Source organism: Pelobates fuscus, chromosome 7, assembly GCF_036172605.1.
Source record: "Pelobates fuscus isolate aPelFus1 chromosome 7, aPelFus1.pri, whole genome shotgun sequence".
Taxonomy (NCBI): domain Eukaryota; kingdom Metazoa; phylum Chordata; class Amphibia; order Anura; family Pelobatidae; genus Pelobates; species Pelobates fuscus.
The window spans coordinates 848,542-874,699 of NC_086323.1; the positions used below are offsets into that span (position 1 = coordinate 848,542).

General features: G+C 40.3%; 1 protein-coding gene across 4 annotated transcripts in view; it reads left to right on the forward strand.

The window, feature by feature from the left end:
* The window catches only part of COL24A1 (collagen type XXIV alpha 1 chain), an 808,926-nt gene extending 786,175 nt beyond the window's left edge, over nucleotides 1-22,751 (forward strand). For all 4 annotated transcript variants that reach the window (XM_063427613.1, XM_063427615.1, XM_063427616.1 and 1 more), the window contains 3 exons: nucleotides 5,517-5,626; nucleotides 10,899-11,093; nucleotides 21,754-22,751. In XM_063427613.1, the coding sequence (XP_063283683.1) occupies nucleotides 5,517-5,626; nucleotides 10,899-11,093; nucleotides 21,754-21,897 (449 nt within the window). In that variant the 3' untranslated portion in view covers nucleotides 21,898-22,751. The remainder of the gene's footprint in view (nucleotides 1-5,516; nucleotides 5,627-10,898; nucleotides 11,094-21,753) is intronic.
* Nucleotides 22,752-26,158: the final 3,407 nt, after the last annotated feature.

Sequence of the window (26,158 nt, forward strand, 5' to 3'; positions counted from 1 at the left end):
GCAGTTTTGGCATATAGATCATGCCCCTACAGTTTCACTGCTTACTTCTCTGCTATTTATATCTCTTTGTTTATGCAGCCATTGTCACACACCCCTGCATGTGACTTACACTGCCTTCCTAAACACTTCCTGTAAAGAGTCATCTAATGTTTACACTTCCTTTATTGCAAAACTGTTTCATTTAGTGTTTTATCTACTGCTCAGTTAATAGCTTGCTAGACTCTGCAGGAGCCTCCTGTATGTAATTAAAGTTAAATTTACAGAGCAGGAGAGAAAAAAAAAACTTTTATAGTAAATTACATTTGATTTTGTTGTAAAGCAGGCTGTGTCAGTCACAGCCAGGGGAGGTGTGGCTAAGGCTGAATAAACAGAAACAAAAGTAATTTAACTCCTAACTAAATGGCAGAGAATTGACCAGTAAAACTTTAGAGGCACGACCTATACACCAAAACTGCTTCATTTAAGGGACACTATAGGAACCCAGACCACTGCAGTTCATTGGAATTGTCTGTGTGCACTGTCCCAGGTCCCTTATCCCTTCAAAGGTAATTATTGCAGTTGTTACTAGTTAACTCCACCTCTAGTAGATGACTACCAGACACTAGAGGGACTTCCGGGCTGTTAGGCGACTTTTGGTCATCACCGAGGGATATTGGCGCTGGACTCAGGTAAGTGACAAAAGGGGAGCACCAAGGGGAGGGAGAAGCTATAGTGTTTCTTTTCATGGCATTATCGTTTCTCTTTAAGCCAAAGCTTAAAGTGTCCCTTTAATAGTGATGTCTCGAACGGTTCGCAGGCGAATAGTTCCTGGCGAACATAGTGTGTTTGCGTTCGCCATGGATGTTCGGTCCGCCCCCTATTCATCATCATTGAGTAAACTTGGACCCTGTACCTCACAGTCAGCAGACACATTCCAGCCAATCAGCAGCAGACCCTCCCTCCCAGACCCTCCTACCTCCTAGACAGCATACAATTTAGATTAATTCTGAAGCTGCATTCTTTTTTTTTTTGTGTTTGTGTTTATTATACATTATCCTACATAGCCAGTAACCTGTGTTTATTATACATTATCCCCCATAGCCAGTAACCTGTGTTTATTATACATTATCCCCCCATAGCCAGTAACCTGTGTTTATTATACATTATCCTCCCATAGCCAGTAACCTGTGCTTATTATACATTATCCTCCCATAGCCAGTAACCTGTGTTTATTATACATTATCCCTCCCATAGCCAGTAACCTGTGTTTATTATACATTATCCTCCCATAGCCAGTAACCTGTGTTTATTATACATTATCCCCCATAGCCAGTAACCTGTGTTTATTATACATTATCCCCCCCATAGCCAGTAACCTGTGTTTATTATACATTATCCCTCCCATAGCCAGTAACCTGTGTTTATTATACATTATCCCTCCCATAGCCAGTAACCTGTGTTTATTATACATTATCCCCCATAGCCAGTAACCTGTGTTTATTATACATTATCCCTCCCATAGCCAGTAACCTGTGTTTATTATACATTATCCTCCATAGCCAGTAACCTGTGTTTATTATACATTATCCCCTCATAGCCAGTAACCTGTGTTTATTATACATTATCCTCCCATAGCCAGTAACCTGTGTTTATTATACATTATCCCCCCATAGCCAGTAACCTGTGTTTATTATACATTACCCCCCCATAGCCAGTAACCTGTGCTTATTATACATTATCCTCCCATAGCCAGTAACCTGTGTTTATTATACATTATCCCTCCCATAGCCAGTAACCTGTGTTTATTATACATTATCCCTCCCATAGCCAGTAACCTGTGTTTATTATACATTATCCTCCCATAGCCAGTAACCTGTGCTTATTATACATTATCCCCCCATAGCCAGTAACCTGTGTTTATTATACATTATCCCTCCCATAGCCAGTAACATGTGTTTATTATACATTATCCCTCCCATAGCCAGTAACCTGTGTTTATTATACATTATCCCTCCCGTAGCCAGTAACATGTGTTTATTATACATTATCCCTCCCATAGCAAGTAACCTGTGTTTATTATACATTATCCCCCCATAGCCAGTAAACCTGTGTTTATTATACATTATCCCTCCCATAGCCAGTAACCTGTGTTTATTATACATTATCCCTCCCATAGCCAGTAACCTGTGTTTATTATACATTATCCTCTCATAGCCAGTAACCTGTGCTTATTATACATTATCCCCCCATAGCCAGTAACCTGTGTTTATTATACATTATCCCTCCCATAGCCAGTAACATGTGTTTATTATACATTATCCCTCCCATAGCCAGTAACCTGTGTTTATTATACATTATCCCCCATAGCCAGTAACCTGTGTTTATTATACATTATCCCTCCCATAGCCAGTAACCTGTGTTTATTATACATTATCCTCCCATAGCCAGTAACCTGTGCTTATTATACATTATCCCCCCATAGCCAGTAACCTGTGTTTATTATACATTATCCCTCCCATAGCCAGTAACATGTGTTTATTATACATTATCCCTCCCATAGCCAGTAACCTGTGTTTATTATACATTATCCCCCATAGCCAGTAACCTGTGTTTATTATACATCCTCCTCCCCATAGCCAGTAACCTGTGTTTATTATACATTATCCCCCATAGCCAGTAACCTGTGTGTATTATACATTATCCCCCCCATAGCCAGTAACCTGTGTGTATTATACATTATCCTCCCATAGCCAGTAACCTGTGTTTATTATACATTATTCTCTCATAGCCAGTAACCTGTGTTTATTATACATTATCCCTCCCATAGCCAGTAACCTGTGTTTATTATACATTATCCCCCCATAGCCAGTAACCTGTGCTTATTATACATTATCCCCCCCATAGCCAGTAACCTGTGTTTATTATACATTATCCCTCCATAGCCAGTAACCTGTGCTTATTATACATTATCCCCCCATAGCCAGTAACCTGTGTTTATTATACATTACCCCCCCATAGCCAGTAACCTGTGTTTATTATACAGTATCCCTCCCATAGCCAGTAACCTGTGTTTATTATACATTATCCCCCATAGCCAGTAACCTGTGTTTATTATACATTATCCCTCCCATAGCCAGTAACCTGTGCTTATTATACATTATCCCCCCATAGCCAGTAACCTGTGTTTATTATACATTATCCCCCCATAGCCAGTAACCTGTGCTTATTATACATTATCCCCCCATAGCCAGTAACCTGTGTTTATTATACATTACCCCCCCATAGCCAGTAACCTGTGTTTATTATACAGTATCCCTCCCATAGCCAGTAACCTGTGTTTATTATACATTATCCCCCATAGCCAGTAACCTGTGTTTATTATACATTATCCTCCCATAGCCAGTAACCTGTGTTTATTATACATTATCCCTCCCATAGCCAGTAACCTGTGTTTATTATACATTATCCCCCCATAGCCAGTAACCTGTGTTTATTATACATTATCCCCCATAGCCAGTAATCTGAGCTTATTATACATTATCCCCCCATAGCCAGTAACCTGTGTTTATTATACATTATCCCTCCCATAGCCAGTAACCTGTGTTTATTATACATTATCCCCCCATAGCCAGTAACCTGTGTTTATTATACATTATCCCCCATAACCAGTAACCTGTGTTTATTATACATTATCCCTCCATAGCCAGTAACCTGTGTTTATTATACATTATCCCCCCATAGCCAGTAACCTGTGTTTATTATACATTATCCCTCCCATAGCCAGTAACCTGTGTTTATTATACATTACCCCCCCATAGCCAGTAACCTGTGTTTATTATACAGTATCCCTCCCATAGCCAGTAACCTGTGTTTATTATACATTATCCCCCATAGTCATTTATCGTTGGACCTAGGCAGCATGATGTCTTAGGCCGGTTCAGAGAGTGAGTGAATAATATAATATATATGTTCAGAAACATAGTGATCATGATTTTTAGCAATATCCAATATTTTTAAGGTGGTCTCAAACAAACATAAAATGGTATATAAAATTTGTGGGAATATCGAATAGTCGTGTACAGTAAATTAGAGAGGGCTCAGAATATCGAACCATCGATCGGTAACCTGGATGAAGTAGGGGGGTCTATCTGTTTTATTAAATACGCGGTAATATGCTTTTAATGGGATAGGACGTTAGGAAAGGTGTGTGATTGGGATAAGTGGTTGTGGCTGTATTTACCTTATCCTGGGACCGACCTGGCTCCTAAGCTAAAGCCGCGCGTGGCTGGATCACTCCTGCCCCCACACGAGCCGCATGCAGCTTGATCTCCTCTTCTGACTTAGCCGCGTGCACTGACCGCAGTGATCGGTCACGTGGCCCGCCTGGCACTAGGAGCACGGCTCGAGTCACAAGCTCGCTCTTAAAGGGGCAGTGGGAGCCAAAAGTTGATTCAGGCTCCCATTGGCCAACGTCATTCCAGCACCCCCACACACGAACGTTTTTGGGGCACAATAGCTTGCATTTAAAAAAAAAAAAAACACTTTTTTGACTGTAATATAATAGCAGTCAGTTTCCTTCACACGTGTGCATTTCAGGGCCTGCCAGGGCACAGTGTCACACCAGTGCAACTCATATCTGGTATAACAGTAGTGTACATTTAAAAAAAAAAATACAGGGGGCTTGTTGTCACCTTTCGGGGACCCTTGGTGTTGTACGTGGCTGGGTGGAGGAAGAGACCTTCAATGACATCAGTGAGGACAAGGAACGGGACATGGCTAGCTTGGTATCCAACCTTGTGCAAATGGGGAGTTTGCGGTACGTTAAAAGGGGAGTTTGGTCTGTCACTGTGAAGCGGGCGTAACCCTTACACTACCTGATCGATACAACATCATACCTGATGTTTTAAAGCACGTTATTCCAAACAATTTAGGAATGTTAGGTGATTTATGCCCTTTATGGATTAAAACCAGGCTCTGCATCAACTATGTAATTTTCCATGGGAGTTTTGCCATGGATCCCCCTCCGGCATGCCACAGTCCAGGTGTTAATCCCCTTGAAACAACTTTTCCATCACTATTGTGGCCAGAAAGAGTCCCTGTGGGTTTTAAAATTCGCCTGCCTATTGAAGTCTATGGCGGTTCGCCGGGTTCGCCCGTTCGCGAACATTTGCGGAAGTTCGCGTTCGCTGTTTGCGAACAGAAAATTTTATGTTCGCGACATCACTACTTGAAACCATAAACAGTCTGTGACTGCATGAAATAACAGAGAGACCAATGTAGTGTTCCTAGAGGATCTGACACTTGCCCTGTGAGACTGTTTATGGAAAGCTATGCCTGGTGGCTGACACTTCTGTCTTTGCTACATTTTACCAAATATCATCTCGTTTGTAAGATAAAGTAGCCCCTACTTTGTCTTCTGATATCTCGTAATTTATGTTGGATTAATGTGTTTGCAAGTTAACTATGTGCACAAAGAAAGAAAGCTGCAACTTTAACCAAATGCTCTGAATAATCATCTATGTCATTGTCTGTGACAGGGAAATACTGGGTCGATCCTAACCTGGGCTGCCCTTCGGACGCCATTGAGGTTTTCTGCAATTTCACTGCCGGCGGACAGACCTGCTTATCGCCCATCACTGTGACAAAGGTATCAAATATACCACAAGCATGCCTGTAGATTATTTACTAAACTGTGAATTTCGCCAGACAGAAATACATGTTTTCAAAACATTGGCTGAATTGGATATTATTGTGGTATTTCATATCACAGCAGTGCAATCTATAGTAAATAAACCATGTTCTCTCTGGAGTTCCTTATAACCAGTTCCAAGCCTAATCATTTACTATTTTACATTGATAATAACTTACACAGGGCTTGTTGCTCCTTTTTACCAACCACCAGGGCCGGATTAACATAGGGGCTGATGGAGCTGCCGCTCCAGGCCCAGGCCCATGGAATAGGCCCATTTAAAAAATATATATATGTATATATTTTTTTTTTACACACTACTCTTAGGTTTGCCACCTGACTGGTATTTTACTGGCACAGCCGGTATTTGAGGCTGCCTCGCTGTGCCGGTATTGCAGTAATACCGGCAATACAAATGCAGGTATTTTTCTCCGAATAAATGGAGATTACTCTGCAATACCAGCACCAGCCAGTAGGGGTCACTGTGTTTGGAGAGAGGCAAGGATAGGAAGTTACAGCATATCACTGCCTCTCTCTACTACTTACTGATCCGTGGGGGAGCAGCAACACAGCACAGAGTCCAGACAGCAGCTCTACAGCTCAGGTAAGAGAGGGATGGGGGGAAAGGCAGCAGGGACACATGGGGACACTGAGACACAAGGGGACACATGTGGACACTGAGACACTAGGGGACATATGGGGACACAGACACTAGTGGACACTGAGACACTAGGACACCTGGGGACACAGACACTGGGAGACCTGGAAACACTGAGACACTTGGGGACACTGGAAAAAATGGGGACACTGAGACACTAGGGGACACTGAGACACTAGGGGACACTGAGACACTAGGGGACACTGGGACACTAGGGGACACTGGGACACATGGGGATGCTGAGACACATGGGGATGCTGTGAGACATAGGGACATTGGGAGACACTGAGACATTGGGACACGGAGACACTATGTCCCCATTTCTCCCAGTGTCCCCCATCCAGTGTCACAGTGTCCCCAAGTCTCCCAGTGTCTGTGTCCCATGTCTCTCAGTGTGCCTAGTGTCCCCATGTGTCCCAGTGTCCCTATATGTCCCAGTGTCCCCATGTCTATGTCCACAACTGTCCCCAGGTCTCCCAGTGTCTGTGTCCCATAGTCTCCCAGTGTCCCCATGTCTCTGTGTCCCTAGTGTCTTAGTGTCCCCAAATGTTTCAGTGTCCCCATGTCTCCCAGTGTCTGTGTCCCTAGTGTCTCAGTGTCCCCATTTCTCCAAGTTTCCCTAAATGTCTCAGTGTCGCCATGTCTCCCAGTGTCCCCATGTCTCTGTGTCCCCGGGTCTCTCAGTCTCCCCATGTCTCTGTGTCCCCATGTCTCACTGTGTCCCCAGTATCCTAGTGACATGGGGACACACTGAGACATTGGGACACTGGGAGAAATGGGGACACTGAGACACTGGGAGACTAGGGGACTGGGCGACATGGGGACACTGACACTGTGATACATAGGGACACTGAGACACTGGGAGCAATCCATCTATACAGCAGAATCAAACTGTGAGTAGTTTGTTGGTGATTTTATAGAATTTTCTCTGTCACTCCTTGTGATTATACAAATGATTAAGGCTGGTATTTTTTTCCAAGAAAGGTGGCAACCCTAACTACTCTTCACATACTCTTGCTTAAAGGAGCACTATAGGGTCAGGAACACAATCATGTATATCTATTATGTTAAAACCACCACCCTGGCCCCTTCTTGCCTCCCTAAGTATAGTAAAATATAACTTGTATCCAAGTCTGCAGCTGCTGGCTCTGCCTCTGAATTGACTGTCTGCTGACATCATCAGAAGTGGTGATCTGAGCAAAGTGCAATACTTCCCCATAGGATTGGCTGAGACTGTCAACTAGGCAGATCAGGGACAGAGCCAGCACAAGTCCAACATAGCCCTGGCCAATCAGCATCTCCTCATAAAGATAAATTGAATCATTGCATCTCTATGAGGACAGTTCAGTGTCTGCATGCAGAGGGTGGAGACACTGAATGGCAGTGCTGCCCACTAGGCAGTACTGCCCCAGGAAGCACCTCTAGCAGCCATCTAAGGAGTGACCATCAGAGTTATTTTCTCTGAAAAGACAGTGTTTACTGCAAAAAGCCTGAATGGAATGATTCTACTTACCAGAACAAATACAATCAGCTGCAGTTGTTCTGGTGACTAGAGTGTCCCTTTAAGTTTGGAAGCTTAAGAGGGATGTATGGGAACAAAACCTGTGTGGACTGGCTGACAATAAAATTAGTTTAGGTAATGCAGACGCTGGCCTGTCTAACACTGTGGCATGTTCCCTTTCTTCTACACTCACTACATACACCTTTTATCTGTCTCAGACTATATACCAGGAACTTCTGCCTGCTAGTAAGAAGGTAAGGAGACAAGTGGACCAGCGAGTGCTAGGGGACAGTCCTTAGAAAGCATGGAGTGAGTGCATCATTAGACGCATTTATGTCAAGCCCAGGGTGCTGCCTGCATAGTATGCCCTTAGTTGGACAGCCTGCAGGATTGGCGGGCAGCCTGACATGCATTCATGCCAGGCTGACCTTACAATTCTTTGGACAGACATGCCCCCTTTTTGGGCATGTTCTCCCCTTTTGGCAGGTCTGGTCACGTGATTCGCACCAGTGGCCACCCTTTTACCCTGCCCATTGACTTCCTGCTTCACTGGACACTGCTGTTAGGGGTTATGGATTTACTTGAAAGATGAAAGCATACATCAGAGAGAGATTAGCATAGAGTATGTGTTTTCTTATAGCCGCATCCTATGAGTTTCCCTCCAGCACCATCTCCATCAGATACATGACGCTTGGGAGGTATGACTGTTTTAGTGTTTTTGGTCGATAAGATTCCGTAATTAGGCCCATCATATTTGTCAGCACCAGGCCCAGTGTGCTCTTAATCCGGCCCTGCCAGCCACTACTCACTAAAATTTATTTTGCTTCAGTTAGCGAGTAGAGTCTGCTAAGTAGTGGCTATAAGCTCCCTCTCATTATTTCTGAATAGCTTCCAGACCTGCTGCCACCGATGGCGTTCTGTAAAGACATTCTCCATAAACATATCAAAGGGTATTAAACCATATCAAAATGCAAGACAATTAATTCCTTAACGACGGAGGCAGTTGTCCAACTTTGGAACAAAAAAAAACAAGCAAACTAGAAGTTTGAGACACTATAGTCACCAGAACCAGAACCATTACATCTTGTACCAGAACCATTACATCTTGTACCAGAACCATTATATCTTGTACCAGAACCATTACATCTTGTACCAGAACCATTACATTGTGTACCAGAACCATTACATCTTGTACCGGAACCATTACATCTTGTACCGGAACCATTACATCTTGTACCGGAACCATTACATCTTGTACCGGAACCATTACATCTTGTACCGGAACCATTACATCTTGTACCGGAACCATTACATCTTGTACCGGAACCATTACATCTTGTACCGGAACCATTACATCTTGTACCAGAACCATTACATCTTGTACCAGAACCATTACATCTTGTACCAGAACCATTACATCTTGTACCAGGACCATTACATCTTGTACCAGAACCATTACATCGTGTACCAGAACCATTACATCTTGTACCAGAACCATTACATCGTGTACCAGAACCATTACATCTTGTACCAGAACCATTACATCTTGTACCGGAACCATTACATCTTGTACCGGAACCATTACATCTTGTACCGGAACCATTACATCTTGTACCAGAACCATTACATCTTGTACCAGAACCATTACATCTTGTACCAGAACCATTACATCTTGTACCAGAACCATTACATCGTGTACCAGAACCATTACATTGTGTACCAGAACCATTACATCTTGTAGCAGAACCATTACATCTTGTAGCAGAACCATTAAGTCTTGTACCAGAACCATTACATCTTGTAGCAGAACCATTACATCTTGTACCAGAACCATTACATCGTGTACCAGAACCATTACATCGTGTACCAGAACCATTACATCTTGTACCAGAACCATTACATCTTGTACCGGAACCATTACATCTTGTACCAGAACCATTACATCCTGTACCAGAACCATTACATCTTGTACCAGAACCATTACATCTTGTACCAGAACCATTACATCTTGTACCAGAACCATTACATCGTGTACCAGAACCATTACATCGTGTACCAGAACCATTACATCTTGTACCAGAACCATTACATCTTGTACCAGAACCATTACATCCTGTACCAGAACCATTACATCGTGTACCAGAACCATTACATCGTGTACCAGAACCATTACATCTTGTACCAGAACCATTACATCTTGTACCAGAACCATTACATCTTGTACCAGAACCATTACATCTTGTAGTTGTTCTGATCTCTATAGTCAATCTCTGCCTTCACAGAAAAGGCTGTGTTCACATTGCTGTCTATTAACACCTCTAGGTGCGGTCACTTGGATGGCCACTAGAGGTGCTTTTCTCATCCAATGTGGCATTGGTTTTCAGTATGCTCCCCATAGCGATGCATTGATTCAATATATGTCCACGAGGAGATGCTATTTGGCGCAGCGCATGTGCAATAGACTCCTAATGCTTCCTATTGGAAGCATTGGATTGGCTGATATAATCAAACTTTGATTATATCCTAAGCAGCCATATCAGGACTATACACTATAACATGTATGTTTTTATTCCTGACACTATAGTGTTCCTTTAAGGGATTTTCTTTAAGTGCCCCCATACATATTATATATATATATGTTTTTTTTAAAGGACTTCCTGTTAAAAGTATGTATGTATACCTAACACAACACTAAGTATGACATTTTTTTTATCATAAAAAAAAAGGGGAATGGAACAGCGTAACATAACTAATCACAAAATAGAAGGGGCTGCACTCCTGAAGGAAAGGGTAACCCTCGAAAACATTGTCACTTAGAATATCTTTTATACATCACATGCAACTAAAAGAAAATAAGTCAAAATAAAAGGAAGGAATAAGCTTGTAAAGATACAAATCAGAATGTTACCATTCTATTAGCAGATATTGGCCTCCACTGGATAGCCAAGAGCAAGAATCACTCCATTAAAACTGATATTTCTTCCAGAATAACTGATCTTGCTATTCTTGATTGATAACGTTCTACCATGAGATCCAATGAATAGTGTTCCTTGTTTACCTCTTTCATCTAGTTGGAGTTTGGTGTGGGAAAGGTACAGATGAATTTTCTCCATTTACTGAGCTCGGAGGTCACCCATACACTCACTATACATTGTCTGAACTCCTCGGTCATAGGACGAGATCCACCGATCATCTTCAAAGGATGGAACCGGCACATGTTTGAAGGAAATCAGTCACATGAAATAACTGTTCAGGATGAATGCGAGGTAAGAAACACTCCACTGTTCTAGCACACCATGTCATATTCCTGCTTATCACATATCAATGGGGATATTTAGTGAAGTCTGAACTCCTCTACTCTGGATTTGCAAAATAAATTCAGGTGATTTTCAGACATTCGAAAAGCAAAATAGAAACATTGATCACACTTTAAAGGGACACTTTGGACCCTAAACCACTTTATCTTGCTGAAATGCTTTGTGAGTGAAAAGTGTGTCCTGTTATTTTCTGGTTGTTAAGCTCAGAGGAACCTTGCAAATACATCTCATTGCACTGCATTGGGAAGGACAACCACAAAAGGTCTGGGCTGTGAACGAAAGGGAGGGCTTGCAAAGGCAGCAGACAAGAGATCAGTAGCTTTGGCAAGCTATTTTTAGATCTACCCCAATGAAAAATGCATAATGAAATACATTCATGTTTTGGGGCTATATCTTCTAAACCGTGATTTTTCTAAAAAAAAAAATTATAATAATTTGGGTAATGGAATGCCCCTTTAACCCCTTAAGACCGCAGGACGTACTATGCCGTCCTTATTTTGGTGGCTCTAAAAGCCGCAGGACGGCATAGTACGTCCTGCGATCTTATGTACTTACCCGGTCGCCGGCGATCCCACGCCGGCGATCGCGGTATGGGGGACTTACCTGGGAGCCCAGGGAGTCCCCCTGCGTCCTCTTCAGCCGCTCAGGGCCATGTGATCGCGAGGTCCTTGCGAGGACCCCGCGATCACATGGACGGCATAGCCGTCCAAGGCATTGCCAGCAGGGGGAGTGCCTGTAATGACAGGTACTCCCCCTGCTGTCTGAAAAAAAAATAAAAAATGTTAAAACAGTGTAAAAATAAATTATATATACTTAGATCATATATATATTTATTATATATATGATCTAAGTATATATATACACACATATACACACATACACATAAATATGCATACACTGTCTACGTGTATTTTAATATTAATATATACATAATTATATATATATATTAATATCAAAATACACGTACAATGATATTGATTAAATATATATATAATTTTCATTATATATATATTTATATATAATAAAAAATAAATAAATATATAAATACGTTAAAAAAATAAATAAAAAAAAAAAAAAATAATAAAAAAAAAATAGATAAAAAATATATAAACATGCGTAATTTCGTTCTAACTGTATTTTAAAATTAATATATATATATTGATATCAAAATACATGTAGAACGAAATAATATATATATCTATATACATAAGTATATACGTATATATCACTATGTATATACCTATATATAAATAAAAATAATTTAAAAAAATTATATACATATATATACACACATATATATATACACACATATATATATAATAATTCTACGCATATATTTATGTAATAATTTTACATAATTAGGTCATTTTATTAATTACAATTTGCAGGACCTGCCTGCCAACCCAGGCCAAAAGTTCAGGGAATTACATTGTCTAGCACTATATTTAACTCTGTAACTTTCCAAGACACCATGAAACCTGTACATGGGGGGTACTGTTTTACTCGGAAGACTTCGCTGAACACAAATATTAGTGTTTCAAAACAGTAAAATATATTACAACGACGATATCGTCAGTGACAGTGACATTTTTTGCATTTTTCACACACAAATGGCACTTACACTGACGATATAATTGTTGTGATATGTTTTACTGTTTTGAAACACTAATATTTGTGTTCAGCGAAGTCTCCTGAGTATAACAGTACCCCTCATGTACAGGTTTTATGGTGTTTTCAAAAGTTACAGAGTCAAATATAAGGTTTGCGTTTCAGTTTTTTCACATTAAAATTCGCCAGGTTGCCTTTGAGACCGTATGGTAGCCCAGGAATGAAAATTATCCCCATGATGGCATACCATTTGCAATAGTAGACAACCCAGGGTATTGCAAATAGGGTATGTTCAGTTTTTTTAGTAGCCACTTAGTCACAAACACTGGCCAAAATTTGCGTTCAAATTAGTTTTTTGCATTTTCAAATATTAACACTAACTTTGGCCAGTGTTTGTGACCAAGTGGCTACTAAAAAAGACTGGACATACTCAATTTGCAATACCTTAGGTTGTCTACTTTTGCAAATGGTATGCCATCATGGGGGTAATTCTTATTTCTGGGCTACCATATGGTCTCAAAGGCAACGTAACCAATCTGGCGAATTTCAATGTAAAAAAACTGAAATATGTAACACGCTATATTTGACCCTGTAACTTCCCAAAACACCATAAAACCTGTACACAGGGGGTACTGTTTTACACGCGAGACATCGCTGAATACAAATATGTGTATTGTATTGCAGTAAAAGCAAACAGTATTATGACATTCACAGTTAGAATGTCACGTAGAACTAAAAAAATTAAAAAAATTCTTATTTTCTCCCATTTTTAAAATATTTTTTTCATATTAAATTATGTTCCATACCTAAATATTTGATGTTAAACGAAAGCCCCGTTTCCCCTGAATAAAATGATATATAATAATGGGGGGTGCATTTAATATGAAAGAGGTGAATTATGGTTGGACAGACATATAGCGCAAATGCCAGGTTTTGTTTACGTTTTTTTGGATCACAACTTGTACATTTGGCTGCGGTCTTAAGGGGTTAACAATGTCTAGATTTTGCAAAACAGACTTCAAATGAACCGGAATATTGTATGGATAAAGATTTTAGCTGTTTGGTAGCATCTGGAAAGGATAAAATACAAGCACTCAAAAAACAGGCACAACCCGTATGCCCCAACTGTCAGACTACAAGTGGAGACACATATTGTAAACAGTAAGCAGTTATCAGCTGCTCAGCCTTTGACACAGGACAGTGAATAAAGGGGTCTTCTTGTAAAGGGGGTTCAGTAACTCTAAAACAAAGCAACATAAACCATAAAAAAGGGATACAATATAGGTACGTATAACCGGTCCTTAGGATGGGCTTAACGAGGGATACGATAAAATATATCAGACTGAATGCCCTTAATATAGCTTTTAAGGGGAGAGGGGTATAAAATAAAATATATCAGACTGAAAGCCCTTAATATAGCTCCAAGGGGTGATATGATAAAATATATCAGACTGAAAGCCCTCAATATAGCTCCAAGGGGAGAGGGGGATACAATAAAATATATCAGACTGAAAGCCCTTCATATAGCTCCAAGGGGAGAGGGGGATATAATAAAAAATATCAGACTGAAAGCCTTTAATATAGCTCTAAGGGGAGAGGGGGATATAATAAAAAATATCAGACTGAAAGCCTTTAATATAGCTTTTAAGGGGAGAGGGGTATAAAATAAAATATATCAGACTGAAAGCCCTTAATATAGCTCCAAGGGGTGATATGATAAAATATATCAGACTGAAAGCCCTTCATATAGCTCCAAGGGGAGAGGGGGATATAATAAAATATATCAGACTGAAAGCCCTTAATATAGCTTTAAGGGGAGAGGGGGATATAATAAAAAATATCAGACTGAAAGCCCTTCATATAGCTCTAAGGGGAGAGGGGGATATAATAAAAAATATCAGACTGAAAGCCCTTCATATAGCTCTAAGTGGAGAGGGGGATTCTTTCGCCACAAATATATCAGACTGAAAGACATTAATTTGTATAACTCAGAGGGGAGATACTGAAATATACGAAACTGAAAGCCCTTAAAGGGACACTATAGTCACCTGAACAACTTTAGCTTAATGAAGCAGTTTTGGTGTATAGAACATGCCCCTGCGGCCTCACTGCTCAATCCTCTGCCATTTAGGAGTTAAATCCCTTTGTTTATGAACCCTAGTCACACCTCCCTGCATGTGACTTGCACAGTCTTCCATAAACACTTCCTGTAAAGAGAGCCCTATTTAGGCTTTCTTTATTGCAAGTTCTGTTTCATTAAGATTTTCTTATCCCCTGCTATGTTAATAGCTTGCTAGACCCTGCAAGAGCCTCCTGTATGTGATTAAAGTTCAATTTAGAGATTGAGATACAATTATTTAAGGTAAATTACATCTGTTTGGAAGTGAAACTATTTTTTTTTCATGCAGGCTCTGTCAATCATAGCCAGGGGAGGTGTGGCTAGGGCTGCATAAACAGAAACAAAGTGATTTAACTCCTAAATGACAGATAATTGAGCAGTGAAATTGCAGGGGAATGATCTATACACTAAAACTGCTTTATTTAGCTAAAGTAATTTAGGTGACTGTAGTGTTCCTTTAATATAGCTGAGAGGGGAGAGGGGGGGATATGATAAAACATTGCCTGAAAGACATTCATTTGTATAACTCGGGGAGGGGAGAGAGGGATACGATACAATATTGTGGCAGACCGCCAATCGATACTCCTAGTGCTCACCGAGGACTCTAAGCACTCCACCAGACACCATCAGTACTGTAGTTCCCACTTCCAGCATTACAGCTTGGTTGGGGTGTTGCTGTCTTCCACCCACCCTGGACCCAAGACCAGTGTGTAGACCTCTCCTCCAAGAGAGTGTAGCAGGCTGCTCTTATAAGAGCAAGTGATCATAATCCAGAGGAGTATAGTTATATAGCAATCCCCAGGGTAGATACAGCAGTTTCCCCCACACATGAGACAAGGCTCTATGTTGAGCATAAGCAGGAACTCGTTTTATGGTAGCCACAACTGGCCTTATATGCAAGTCCCCATGCAAGGGGCAATCCCCCCCCGGACCTGAGAGTAAACCACAGTATAAATGACACAACCACATTGGCTCTCAGATCCAGGACACTCCCATACATTATCAGATAAGCCCTCCTCTGTACCTGGGAGATAATTGAGTCATGGACTGTACTAACTCAATTATGTCCAGGCCGAAAAACACAATTTTTTATAAAACCCCAACAATACCTTAAAAACATACAAAACCCCCACCAAAGTTACATCCCCTGATAGCCCTGATCTGGGTGACCAACGTGTTCAAAAATCACCCAGATCATTTTAGGGGTTCAGGAATTTCCTGGAAGTCTTATATTTGACCGACTGCACGCATGGTCCCATGCCCAAAACAGTTCCAGAGAATCAGGGCTTGCGGTCGGTGTAGTTCGGTAGTTTGGAAAACGAACAAACTACCGAACATAGTCAATGTTCTTACCCTGGAGCTTGTTCCTATCATCCAGACGAACGATTTCACCGAACAATGCCGTTCTAAATTGTATAGAATCAAACGCAGGCGATGATGAAAGTCCAGCGGTGTTCGGGAGTTTCTGTGTCCGAATTTAGTTCCATGAGATTCATGCCCAAACACCGCTGCCTGCGTTCATGCGAACAAGATGGCCGCCACCTCGTGGTTGTCCATAAGAATTGCGGCCACCCAGACGAACAATTAGAACACTGCAGTGAGAACCATTCCAAGGTGTTCATAGGTGTTAACAAGCTCCCGGGTGGTCTCTGATTCGTGCGGTTGTTCAGTGGTCAAACGGGACAATGTTAGAATAGGCAGGGAATGCAATCTACCAAACAGAATAGCAAAAAGGCACTAACAAGTCTTTTATGAGCCTTTTTGCGTGGCCCATATTCCTGAGGCAGGATGCTGGCAAACAGGCTCCTCCAAGAACCAGTGGCGAGGTTACTTTCGCCACAAATATATCAGACTGAAAGCCATTAATTTGTATAACTCAGAGGGGAGAAGGGAGAGGTGGATACAATAAAATATATAAAACGAAAAGTCAATCTGTATAACACGGAGGGGAGTTAATATAGCTCCAAGGGGGCATAGGCGTGCGCACCCTATTGCATTAGGGTGTGCACCCTAACGCACAAATACAGGCCGTGTGTATATGTATGTGTATATATTGTGGGGATATATATGGGATGATAATATTAAACAGTCGAGAATTGCCCACTATTTCAATTCTCTTAGATCTTAGAGATCGTTATCATGTAAGTGAAATGTATTCCATACACATAAAATCACAATTTGTTATAAAAATAGATATAATTTATTGTGACAAATATAATAATAATAATATTAGGCAGCATGCATGATAATAATCAGTGAATATTTAGTATAACGTGTTAAATGTTAAAACACGTTCCAATGACTAACAGCATGAACTGTCAAGACTTTAGATTTATGAGGGTAAAACTTCACACAGTCCAGCGAAAAGCCATAAAACCTTGGCTAACAGTTCAACTGAATAACCCTTTCAATGCTGGCTATATCCTCCTAGGCATATAATATCCTATTCTCATGTAATTTTCAATTAAAATAACATTCAAATCAGCTCATTAATCATTTCCTGGAACCATCCAATAAGAATAATCTACCGGATTCTATAAACCGAATTTTAATTTGCCTAAAAAGATATCTTATCTTATTTAGAGCAAATCACCTGGATAAAAACAGCGGTATGCTAACACGTGATAATATCACATTAATATATAATTATTCTTAATTCCACCTGCAGAATGGAATGTTTATAACTATATATTCTTTAGTTAACTAAGATTTCTAAATATTCTCCAGTCATATATCATGCTATTAGATTTTAATGAATTTAGATTAATTAAATAAAACCAGCATAATTACTAGTTAAGTAGATGTTTTCATCAGATGATTAGGTAGTCCCAGGAACTTGAATGCGTGTATGATTGGTTGTATGGAGGTATGTAAGTAATAGTAAAAATAGTGTTGGTTAGAAAAATTCTAAGTGTCCAGGAGTGTTTCTTGAGTGTTAGTCCCAGAGTGAATATCTGTCATGGATCTCTCTGCATGTCCGAATCTGAAAGCCCAAAACTCCAACTTCCCAACTAACTTCTCTCTTCCCTTTGTCCTCACTTTTAAAGGGCCAGACTCTCTGTACGTCATTAGTTGATAAGGCCAATAGGAAACTGAAGGTGTGGTCAACCTGCCGATTGCAATTTAGGTATTTGGTCCATAGAGGGCAGTCTCGCCTCACTAAACCTTCCTATCCAGGAAACAGTTAACTTTTCCTGATGACGATTTTGACGTCATTTGGCTTATCTAAAATAACCACCATAACTTACATTTGCTGTCAGTTCAAAGCGTTTCTTTGGATTTTCTCCAGACAGTGCGTCGACAATTTCTGTTGTAATTTCTAAAACTGACCGTTGTAAACTCCAGTTCACCCCTTAGTTACAATGGGATCTTGTAAAATTTAGAAAGTAATATTAATTACTTGTCTTCTCTGTCACTAATGTCTGTGTTTAGAATTATTTCTATTCCATTAACATTTAGACAGAGCCTTCCATCCCCCTGCTTCATTGCTTATCACTTGGCTTGTTTATATAATGCATTCCTTAGCTCAGGCTCAGTGGCTGGTTACAGAAGGGATGGAAATTTTATGTATCTTTGTTAGCCTGAAAATAGCAAAATGGAGTCTGCTCTGTTCTGAGTGACTCTGGAAATATACACTTTAAATTTCTATTTTAGCACAAAATGTCTGCCGATATAAATATCCTGACAATATATATATATATATACACACACACATACATACACTGCTGTGTGTGAGGGTGATGTGTGTGTAAGGGTGGTGTGTGTGTGTGTAAGGGTGCTGTGTGTGAGGGTGCTGTTAGTGTGCTATGTGGGTGAGGGTGTTTGGGTGTGTGTGTTTGTGAGGGTGCTGTTCGTGTGCCGTGTGTGAGGGTACTGGTAGTGTGCTGTGTGTGTGTTTGTTAGGGTCCTGTTAGTGTGCTGTGTGAGGGTGTTGTGTGTGTGTGTGAGGGTGCTGTGTGTTTGTGAGGGTGCTGTTAGTGTGCTGTGTGTGAGGGTGCTGTTTGTGTGTGAGTGTGCTGGTGTGTGTGAGGGTGCTGTGTGTGTGTTTGTGAGGGTGCTGTGTCTGTGATGGTGCTGTATGTTTGTAGGTGCTGTATGTGTGTAGGTGCTGTGTGTGGGTGCTGTTTGTGTGCTGTATGTGTGTGGGTGCTGTTTGTGTGCTGTATGTGTGTGGGTGCTGTGTGTGTGTGGGTGCTGTATGTGTGTGGGTGCTGTGTGTGTGAGGGTGCTGTATGTATGTAGGTGCTGTGTGTGTGTGGGTGCTGTATGTGTGTGTTGTTCTGTGTGGGTGCTGTATGTGTGTAAGTGCTGTATGTGAGGGTGCTGTTTGTGTGCGTGCTATATGTTTGGGTGATTGTGTGGGTTAGGGGTGGGGGTGCCATTTAGTTAATATCCCGTGCTGCTGCCATCCCTGGTGGTGCAGTGGAGAGTGAACTCTAGCCTGCGGCAACGCTCAGATCTTGCGAGAGGAACCCGGCGGAGCTGCTGGCTAGAGCTCCCCGGGTCCTCTCCTGCCTCCCTCCATGCTGCTGTGGGCCGGTGAAGTAGATCTTTGATCTCCCCACGCCCATGGAGGCTTAGAGCAGAGCCGATGCTCGGATAGCGCTGGCTCTGCATGAGCCGACAAGGGAGATCCTGAGATCTCCCCTGCCAGTCTCAATCCATAGGCAGGCCGCGGAGATTAGGGTGTGCCCAGGCACACCCGGCACACCCCGTGCACACGCCTACGTCCAAGGGGAGAGGGGGATACAATAAAATATATCAGAGAAAAAGAAAACTAATGGTGCAGAAAATCTCAGAATAACAGAAAAGTAAATAAAACTTATATGGTCCTACTTACAATTGTACAGTGGTACAATCCCCACTTATAGGATACGTAGAGTTTTTAAAAGGAAAATCCAATACGTGTCTTTGTTGCTTAGAATTTTCTTAAAATCACCACCTCTCCAAGGAATTTTACATTAGTATAGATCATAAAATAAGAGGGAAATACATAATGTAAACAGGTAATATATATCTTAATATATATAAATAATTAATAAAAATAGAGCCTTATCAGAGATAGGTAAAGCACATTATTAATATACATACATGATTGTTAAAAAAAAAAATGCAGTTATAAGAAATTTAAAAGATCAAAATCAACATTAAGACCATCTGGCATAAGAGTTTTTAAAAGGAAAACTAAATATGTTTCTTTTTTGCCTAGAATTTTCTTAAAATCACCACCTCTCAAGGAATTTTACATTTTTGTATACCTATACATTTTAAAAGTTTAAGATTTTTATTATGTTGTAAAAAGTGTTTGGAGGTGGAATGATTGAGATACGGCCTTTTTTTACAATCATGTAGGTATATCCTCTCCCTTTTATTAACGTTAATAATGTGCTTTACCTATCTATGGTAAGTCTCTATGATATACGTTTTTATATAAAGATACATATTACCTGTTTATATTATGGATTTCCCTCTTATTTTAGGATTTATACTATTGTTTTTAGTATTCACATCTATTTACTTGCCAATATAGCCTTTTTACATATCTTTTTATTAAAATTATGCTTTCCCCTTGAATTAAGTTCCCTATAAAGGGTTTATTTAGTAAAGACTCAAAAAAACAGGGCTGCTACCATGTGGAGTCTAAATATCCTTTATATTACTAGCTCCCTGTCCCTTTTAGGAGGAGCTTCCCTCTCTCTTGTAGTTTGTGGATGCGACCAGACTCTGGCCGCACTACATTTCCCATGTCCCATTGCGCGCGGTCATGTAACACGTCCCGATGATCCAAGATGGCGCATGACCTGCTATTTTTGGTATTTTCTCACCTTTAGAAGCTTCTTTTTGCTTCCAAATTTTATAAACTAGTCCCTACAATGGTCTAACACCATTCTAGACCCTTTTTGTTCATCTTTAAAAAGAATTATAATTTCAATTATGACCATCATTTAGACCACACCATCACTCCCTATATAAACCTAAGCCTGCCAGGTATGATTTTTCTACCTCCACTTGAGAAAGCCACTTTGGTGAAACGCGTTGTGGATATTTTAACTGTTTGTTTTACATTGCATTTTAATAAAGGTATTGTGGCCTCTTTCCACTGTGAGTGTGCCATTTTACTTTTTTATTATTTTCTACCTGGTATCCGATTTGAAGTTCCAGTGAAGTTATATGTGAGTATCAATTCATTACTTTATACTCCTGGTACCTTTTATACTGTGAGCACTATTGCTGTCTCTTTTATATATTTTTTATGATCTTCATACCGATGATACATCTGCCTACCTACACCATCCTACGAATCCTATAAGTGGGGATTGTACCACTGTACGCCATTCAGACTAGAGCGAGGTTAAGCTCTATCAATTATAAATAGGACCGTGGACGTTTTATTTACTTTTCTGTTATCCTGGGATTTTCTGCACCATTAGTTCTCTCTTTCTGTTGCATATATGGCTGCCAAGAATACTCTGATCAGACCCCATTACGGAGGAACTAACTGTTATAACACACCTCTGTTTTTATCATTTCTGGCACTACCTCAGCTCAGAATAATCTTGGCTCAGATAGCGGCTCATTCCTACCCAATCTCACTGAAAATGGAGAGGCGTAAGAAGATTATTCAAATGATTGGTATACATGAACAAAACAATTAAATGAAATGTAACAATTAACTCAGAATGAAAACAAGTAGCAGTTTTCCTTTACATATACATAATATCCATTGTCATGAGACAAAGTAGTGGCATATCTTGACCAGGTGAAAATTGTAAAAATAAACTGTCAGTGTGAGATGGAACGTGCCATCGTATTGCATGCATGGTGGCACAGGAGTCTGAATATTTCGGCTATCAGTCTAATAAATCTGATTGTTCTGTCCAGATTCAGGATGGAGCGTGGCACAAGACACAGTTCATGTTTCACTCGCAGGAGACAAGTAAACTTCCCGTGGTTGGGATTCCCACCTTATCGCACCTAGAAGAAGATCAGCTGTATTTAGAGAATGGCCCTGTGTGCTTCCTCTGATACATCAGGCTCTGGGTGAAACAATCTTCCTTCTGCGTTCCAGTTCAACGTGCCATCATGTTCTAACAAAGATTTCTCCTAAAATGTCTGGAACTGCAAGCACAATAAAGAGCGTCGACATTTACAGTGTAATATTTGAATTATTGTCAGTTTATGAATATTGTCTGGAACACCAGAACTGGAAGCTCATAACACCCAGAGATTTTTAATGTACTGTACGAAACATCTAGGAACGTGTAATTGAGCAGAACTAGTGAGAACTCATCATTAGCGCCATGTGTCTAAAAATGATCCCACAGTCAGTTACTCCATCCATATACCTTCGCTAATGCGGAGATTCACAGATGGTGCTATGTGCCTTATAAGCAAAGTCATTTTACCCTTATTCATAGTCTAGACCTTTGCGGGCATTGTTAAAGTGGTGCAAGTAAAGGGTATGTGCAGGCACTCAACACCCTTTTCTAGTAATTGCGTGAAAACCCTTTAGTGCAATGCTGATTGAATGTGGTCTAGATACCCTGAATGGACCCTAGATCCTGCCATAGAGTGGAGTCAGTTCAACAAAGCCAGTACAGATATTTGTGCCCAACATAACCATAAAAGACAAATGAATACCAGGTGATATTACGGAGAACCTGTCACAGGGATAGCTGCTGCTTTCCAATAACCAGGATGGCAACAGCTTTTATCAGTCTAGCTATAGGTTCATCCTTGCCTCCTCTCCCAAATTGGTTTCTGATAACACATACAATCTCATTAACCTCTGATAAGAGCAAGCCTACCTCCAACATGTTAACTATTAATAATGCAAACTTATCCCAACACCACAAGGCTTTAGGTCCGATCATTGTACTGGCGGCATCATCTTCTCCTTGTGCTGATTTAATTTTATTGTCACATATTTCAGTACAAGTCAATCATTTTATTTATGTGAAATATTAAATGCAAAGTGTTTATTTTTGTGATTTTGGCTTTTGTTCTTGCGCAGCGTAGGGAACGCACGTTCACTATTTGGTCTGTGTCAAGATAACTTTCTTTAATTGATCTAAAGTGTGTGAGCATCATTAACTCTCGAGATGTCAGAGTGTGTATATATTTTGTAACATTTATTGAATTGTTAAAAGTGCTGAGATTAAGTTATAATAATTAGAACCAGTTCAGATGTTTAGATATGTGTTTTCCAATATTAATAGGTGCTAATTTTATTTCAATTGGTTTGTTTTAATATAAAATGTTTTAATAATTTTTACAGAAAATTATAATTTTTATTATGTAATATTTTTGCTGTTTACAGCTCAAACTATAGTGTCTGATCTGAAACTGTGCTGTGTTCAAAGTTAACACCCCCATTATTTTTACATAATTAAAATGTTATAATGTCGTAATAAATGTACTGTACCCTCTAAAGCTGTGTCCAGATTGATTTATTTTTCTTAAACCGAAAACATACTCTCACAATCCCTACATTCTTATTCTTTCACAGAGAAGGATAGCTTTCACTTTTCACAACCAGGGATATTGTGAGAAATTTTGGGGCCTCTTACACAGCTAAAGCCCCGGGGCCAGCCCTGACTCTGTACAGTCCCACAAGGATGCAGTGCATGGTATGTGTAGTGGATGCAGTGTGTGTATAGTTGATAGAGTGAGTGTGTTTTATATACAGTGTGTATTTGGTGTATACCGTTTATGTGTGGAAAGTGGATGCAATGTGTGTGTGTGTGTGTGTGTGTGTGTGTGTGTGATGGATGCATCATGTGTGTAGTTAATACATACACTACACACACACTGTATCCACTATGCATGCAGGCACTGCTTGGAGAGATATATCCCTGTCTAATTGGGGAGGGGGGGGAATATAATCCTGTCCCATTTGAGAGGGGGGGAGAGGGGTACAATAAACATTGCTGTGGGGGATATATTCCTGTCCCACTGGGGGGCACACATGATAAACACTGCTGGGGAGATGTATGTCTGTCCCACTGGGGGGCACATATTATAAACACTGCTAAATGAGATGTATTCCTGTCCCATTGGGATTGGGATTGGGGGCATGATAAACACTAATGGGGGAGGTATACTCCTGTCAGATTCAGACATTTTAGGCAATTATCATGAATGTGTGTGTTTTTTTTTATACTACTTGCGCAAGTATAGGAGTCTGAATAATCATTAAAAAAAACATATTAAAATATTATCACCTCCCTTTTGACGTCCAGATTCAGAATGACGCAATCACAGTTGGCATATTTATAGACAAAATAGGAGAGCGCAGATCGTAAAAGTAAATAAAACTAAATATCAATAAGAACGTGAGTAAATTCAGCAGCTATACACATATAAAGATCCTTAAAAACTTTACACATAATATATAAACAAAATAAAGTGTCAGCGCTATACTTGAAAACCTAATTTAGGTGATCACTCTCAATCTGAAGTAAAACACTTATAAATGCGGATTCGTGGAAATACTTCCTAATGCAATAAAATAAAACAGACCAGCATAAGTGTAGTACTCAAATAATCATAAAAAGTCTTGCTATAGGGTCCAATAAATCTTGGGTGATGATCTTTTACAGGTTAAGATTAGTCTTGCAGCTATGTCACAGCATCTTTAGGTACATTGTTGCACTGTGGGCTTTTAATCTTGAAATGATACAAAAAGACCTATCATAGCTTAACACTGCAATTTAATCAAGTTAACATACAAAACCCTTACAAGACCCTTACATCAGCAAGTTGTGGTACTCGTTTCCAAGACACCACGATATAAACTTTAAAATACACAGAGGCTGGGCAGCCGTTACCGTCAGTGCACACTCCCACCCGATCTCAGCGCTGATAAAATGAATATTCAAACGGAGAGGAGGCTGTGGCTGGCAAACAATGCTGACAGTTAGACGTGCATCCACCTCTGGCAGCAGGAAGCTGTTCACACTTCGACGCGTTTCGCCCACAATACCAGGCTTTCTCAAGATCTATATATATATATATATATATATCTCTGAATTATCTATAAATAAATATAAACGAATTACAGAGGTACTGCTGCGGAGCAAAATATAGGTTTTGCTCAGTTCACAGGGCTCCGGTAGTGTTTGCCACCAAAGGAATCGGTATCCAGGTCCCAGGTAAAAGACCAGGGTAAGTCCACAAATGTGTTTAAGGTTTTTTTAATATTGAAATATAAAATTATTTAACAAAAATTTTATTAGAAATAAAATACAACAGTATAAGATATACAATAAATAAAAAACAGATGCATTTCACCTTCAACAAGCCTTTCTCAAAACGTCATGTCATTCTACATGACGAGGCCCCCAGTGGACGTCATTCTACATGACGAGGCCCCCAGTGGACGTCATTCTCCATGACGGGGCACCCTGTGGACGTCATTCTCCATGACGGGGCCCCCAGTGGACGTCATTCTCCATGACGGGGCCCCCAGTGGACGTCATTCTCCATGACGGGGCCCCCAGTGGACGTCATTCTCCACGACGGGGCCCCCAGTGGACGTCATTCTCCACGACGGGGCCCCCCGTGGACGTAACTTGCTATGTATTTTAAAAAAAAAAAAGAAAGAGAAAAGTCAGGCTCCATTGTTTTTCTCCCAAGCAAACTAATGTTATAAAACAGGACTTCATCCCCAAGACTGTAGGTTAAACTCTCGTGTCTCTTCTGCACTTTTTTCGCAAAGATCATCTTCTACTTTTACTGCGACAATGCTTTCCAACGTTACTTCATTTATCGTCTCCATTGAGGATTTCCTTTCCACCAAGAACGTAGCATAACTATGCTCCTCCGGTAGAGCGATAGTTGAAAGCTTAAAAAAAATAAAAAAATAAATAAATAAATAGTAACAATACATTTTGATTGAAATTTTGTCAAGATAATTGGAACTCCAGGGAAACAGATCATGGTAAGCCCAGAAATGATATATATATATATATAGTTAATGCAATGTTAAACACAAATACACACACCAGGCAAGCCATAAGACTTTTACCACAGAAATCTCACTTTAACAGTGCTCTCACTACTGCAAAGGATTCTGGGTAGGCGTATGCAAATGAGCTCAACAAAGAACCACATTTTGCCTCATAATTAAACTTTATAAATGGATTGCTTGGAGTAACCTATCATGCTGATGAGTTGAAATAACGAAACAGCTGTCCAAGAGTGGTTCACTGGCACTGCACCTCTTCCTGCATCAGAGACACACACTCCAATGAATCCATGTGTAAGGTGCAATTATGAGGCACCC